The sequence below is a fragment of the Elephantulus edwardii genome, unplaced genomic scaffold, assembly GCF_000299155.1.
Source record: "Elephantulus edwardii isolate Elephantulus edwardi_28Jun2011 unplaced genomic scaffold, EleEdw1.0 scaffold00208, whole genome shotgun sequence".
In the NCBI taxonomy this organism is placed as follows: domain Eukaryota; kingdom Metazoa; phylum Chordata; class Mammalia; order Macroscelidea; family Macroscelididae; genus Elephantulus; species Elephantulus edwardii.
Window position 1 is genome coordinate 1,103,003 of NW_006399958.1, and position 4,740 is coordinate 1,107,742.

Here is a 4,740-nt window from a genome sequence, read left to right on the forward strand (position 1 = left end):
GGAGAGAGACAGGGAGACAGAGGGAGAGAGACAGGGGGACAGAGAGAGACAGGGAAACAGAGAGAGAGACAGGGAGTCAGAGAGACAGAGGGAAAGAGACAGGGAGTCAGAGAGAGGAAGAGAAAGAGGGAGACAGAGTGAGAGAGACAGGGAGACAGAGACAGAGAGAGGGAGAGAAACAGAGAGAGACAGGGAGTCAGAGACAGGGAGTCAGAGAGAGACAGGGAGACAGAGAGAGAGAGACAGAGAGAGGGAGAGAGACAGGGAGTCAAAGAGAGAGAGAGACAAGGGGACACAGAGAGAAAGACAGGAGACAGAGTCAGAGAGAGACAGGGAGACACAGCGAGAAAGACAGGAGACAGAGAGAGAGACTGAGAGAGACAGGGAGACAGAGAGAGAGGGAGAGGAAAAGGGAGTTAGAGAGAGACAAGGGGACAGAGAGAGAGACAGAGAGACGGAGAGAGAGAAAGGGAGACAGAGACAGAGAGACAGATACAGAGAGCAGAGAGACAGGGAGACAGAGAGAGAGACAGGGAGTCAGAGAGAGAGAGATAGACAGAGAGAGAGGGAGAGAGACAGAGAGTCAGGGAGACAGAGGGAGAGAGACAGGGAGACAGAGAGAGACTGAGCAGAATGGAGGGGGTGAGGAGAGAGGTAGAGAGAAAGAAAGACAGGGAGATGGAGAAAGAGAAATGGGAAGAAAAACAGATGAAGTCAAGAGGTACAGAGAGTGCAACAGGGAGATTGAGAGAGACACATACGGGGGAGAGAGAGACGACTGGGAGATGGAAGGAGAGACAGGGAGATGAACAGAGACAGGAAGAGAGAGAGACACACACAGAGAGATGAAAAGAGATAGACAGGGGGATGCAGAGACACACAGAGAGACATACACACATGGATGGAGAGAGATGGAAAATGGAGTGAGACAGAGAAATGGGGGAAAAGAAAGTTAGGGAGGGGAGACAGAGGGGGAGAAAGAGACCAAGATGAGAGAAAGGGGGGGCAGAGAGAGACAGACAGAAAGCTGAGAGACAGAAAGGGGGGCGAGAGGAGACAGAGATGTAAGCCGACTGAGAGCAGAAGGGGTGCAGGAGGACAGAGAGACGGGACAGAGATACAGATAGACGAGGAGAGACCCCTGCTAGTGGGGTGGCCGGGAAGTCCAGGCCGAGCGCAGCCCCTCTCACCTGGCGTCCGTGGTGGCCACCCCCCTGGGTCTGCCCCAGTGATTTAAGGGGTGTCCCGGGGGCGGGGCGTCCTGCCCCAGTGCCTTATCAGGCCAGATCCCAGCTCCAGGAGCTAAATCGGGCCTCAGCTGTCTGCACTGGGGGGCGCGAGGACAGCTGCCGGACACTCCCCCTCCCACACCTGCCGCATGACCGCAGCCCTGCCCCCAGCCTCTGTGGGTGTCCCCCAACAACAGAGGGGCCCCCTCACTCTGTCTCTCATCTGTCCCCCCAGCACTGGGACTATCCCTATTTGGCACCCACACTTTGGGCAAGTAGCTTCCCTGAGAAGTGGGGACACTTGAGATGTGGGGACCTATGAGAAGTGGAGATTCCTTGGCTGTGGGAATCTCTGATATGTGGAGGCCCCTGAGATGGGGAGCCCCCTGAGAAGTGGGGGCCCCTGGACTGGGAGATGGTCAGGGTGACTGGACTGGGACAGCTCTCCGTCAGTGCAGGGGGGCAGGTGCCTGAGGGGATGGCCCCTGGCCCAGTCCCCACCACGAGCTTCCCCCCACCACCTCTCCATTCCAGACCATATTTGGCCAGAGTCGAGGTGGCACCTGTAGAAGTCACAGCCCTGTCACTCAGCCTCAAAATAGAAGTACACAGGAGCCCGCCAGGCTGTCTGGGACAAGGGACAGGCACGGAGCCAGGGAGGGGAGACAGAGGCACCAAGAGAGCAGGTGGGAGACAGGGGAGGACAGAGGGACACAGAGACAGAGACAGACTTACAGGGAAGAGAGATGAGAGAGGGAGACGTGGTGCCTGGAAAACCTCGGGCACTGCCCTGAGGGAGACTGCAACTCCTAGGGGCCCTGGAGGGCAGGGGTCCAACTGCCCTACGGGGGGCTTCTGTTTATGGAAAGCAGTTGCCTCAGCTGTCTCCCATGGAGTGGCTGGGGGTTTGAACCACAGACAGGTTGACAGCTGGGTGCTTAACTACTTTGCAACCAGCGTTTTTGAGAGAGAGCTCGAAAAATGAAGACACACACACACACACACACACACACACACACACACACACACACACACACAATCAGTCAGTCAGACACAGAAACAGACAGCGACCAAGACACAGAAACTTAGAGAAAAAAAAACGGAGAAACAGACACATACACACAGAGAGATAGTGTTTAGACAGACAGACAGCAGAGCAACAGACACAGAAACAAGGGAGACAGAGGCAGAGCGGATAGAGAAATGGACACCCAGAGAGATGAAGACAGACATAGAGGAGAGAGGCAGACAGAGCAACGGAGAAATTCAGAGGGTGTCAGGGCCTGGCAGGGCCCTGGGTATCTTTGGGTTTAGGGTAAGAGGGTGCAAGGGCCGCCGAGGATTTGGGGTGCCTTGTCCCAGGGGACTGCCTCTACCATGTGTGTCTGTTGGCCTTTCCTGCCTGGGAAAGGCTGGGCTTTTAAGAGGTGTGGATGGTGGCTGCCTGCCCTGTCCTTGGTCCCTGTGGTCTGTTCTGTCTTTAGGGAGTCAGTGGGGGGATGCACTATGTCTGGCCTATAGTATGGGGAGACACTACCCTGGGCCCTTTTGGCCTCACACCTCTTCAGTCTCCTAGCCCCTTAGGGTCCTCCACTTCTCCTGGGACCTGGGTGTGTGTGTGTGTGTGTCCCATTCACCAGGGCCCCTTTTCCCTCCCTCCTCTCTTCTCCCAGGATAGGCCTCTAAGCAGACTTCAACTTCTGGGCCCCCCTTTCCCTGCCTGGCACCCCTTCTACATCCTCACTGAGCACAATATCCCTAAACCCACTTTCTTCAGAGATTCCAGAACTTAGGGTGACCCCAATGTCCCTCTCCTAACTCTCCTCCTATCCACAGGCCTAGACCCTGCTTTACCCCGCCCCACCCCCGCCCACAACCCCAGCTCCCAAGGCCCAACCTGGACTGGCCTGTCACTTACCAGCCATCTGGTTTTTGTCACCCTGTCACCAACTTCAGAAGCCTTGGGGCCACCCTCCCATCCCCACAGGGCCATGGGATGACCTGCCCCGTCTGCTGGCTGCCTCCTTCCTCTCCCCCTACTCCTGCACCCCAACTCGGCTCACACAAGGTCCTGCCTGAGCCTGAGCAGCCCCCCATCCGCCTCTCATCACCTCCTCAAACAACAACCGTGACAGATACTTGTGTGTCAGAGACTCCCCGGGTCTCACTTGGCCTCGTTCACAGCCCCTGCCCCTCTTTGCTCCCCAGTGTTGCTGGGGGACTCTGGGTGGTTCTGACTCGGAGTAACCCCGTGTGATAGACGAGGTCTGCATTCCTTACAGATGCCCCTGAATCATGGTGTTGGTGGCAGGCACTGACTGTCCCACAGACAACAGCCAGAACAGCAAATCCATGTTGGAGAAACTTTGCCTCACCTGCTTGGGGCACAAGAGGGACCCACAGGGCGCCCGGAGCAGTGGGTTCTGGCATATCAAGGATGAGGGGAGTGCAGGAGAGGACAGGGCTCAGAGGACACCTAACAACTCAGGGCGTGCTGTCCAGAGGGACCAGTCCCTGGAGAAGGACATCACCTGCGGAAGGGTAGAGTGAGTAAAAAAGAGGGAGGCCCTCGTTGAGGTGGGTGGATACGTGGCCTGGCGCAGACTGTGAGAGCGGGCACCGGGGCCGCTGAGTGGACGCGGCCTAACAGAGGCCTCTGTGGAAGCAGCTGTGGTGGTTCATGGCTAGGACCAGGCTGCCGAGTGTGAGTGAGAGGCAGGCAGGCGAGAGCAAATGAACATGTTTATTGAGGCAGCAGCGGTGTTAGGGCAGGGGTGGGGGCCGAGGCTGGCCCCATGGCATCCAGGGTCCTCCTCTGTGGTCAGTCTGTCCGCAGCCAGCAGCCCTGTTCCTCCACTTCTTTGGTCACTACCAGCAGCACCTCACACAGACCCTGAGCCAGCGCAGTCGCCAGGAAGGCCCTGGGCAGGAGGGAGGGAGGGAACACGGGGAGACTGAGGCACGTGGTCCCTTCCAGGCCGAGGTGGGGAACACGAGGAGGTGTCCACCTCCCAGCAGCCAGGGTCCCGGCTTACCTGACACCGTCCTCGTCCCCTAGGGCTTCGGGCGCCCGCAGCTTCGAGTCCAGGTTATAGTAGATGCCGTCCACCTGGCGCAAGGCCACCCAGTGCCGCCGGCGCAGAGGCAGGGACAGCAGGCCCAGAGACACGGGGGACGGCAGGTTGAGGATCAGCCCCAGCACCTGGGGCAGGGCCAGCTGAGACAGGGGCCTGGGAAGGAGGGAGCAGGCAGTAATCCCCTGAGTGCACCTGCTGACCCTGAGGGGAGGGACCCAGGAGGGGGGGCAGGAACATGTAAATGAAGTACATGGAATCCTAAGAAGGGGATAGATCAGTTTTGTCATCCTGTTAGGCTTAAAGCGAGCTGTTTGGGAAGACACAGGGAGAACCAGACTGAATCAATTATAGATGGGAAGAAATGGCATTCTTTGGATCCAGGGTCCCTGAGCTGAGAAACTCCTAGACTCAGAGAAAGACAGGAGAGAGACAGA

At 57.7% G+C, this 4,740-nt stretch overlaps 1 protein-coding gene across 2 annotated transcripts in view; it reads right to left on the bottom strand.

The window, feature by feature from the left end:
* Positions 1 to 4,050: 4,050 nt before the first annotated feature.
* Positions 4,051 to 4,740, bottom strand: part of JOSD2 (Josephin domain containing 2) — a 7,346-nt gene continuing 6,656 nt past the window's right edge. For both annotated transcript variants that reach the window (XM_006897277.1, XM_006897276.1), the window contains 2 exons: positions 4,265 to 4,459; positions 4,051 to 4,150 (listed from right to left, as the gene is read on the bottom strand). In XM_006897277.1, coding sequence (XP_006897339.1) covers positions 4,051 to 4,150; positions 4,265 to 4,459 — 295 coding nt within the window. The remainder of the gene's footprint in view (positions 4,151 to 4,264; positions 4,460 to 4,740) is intronic.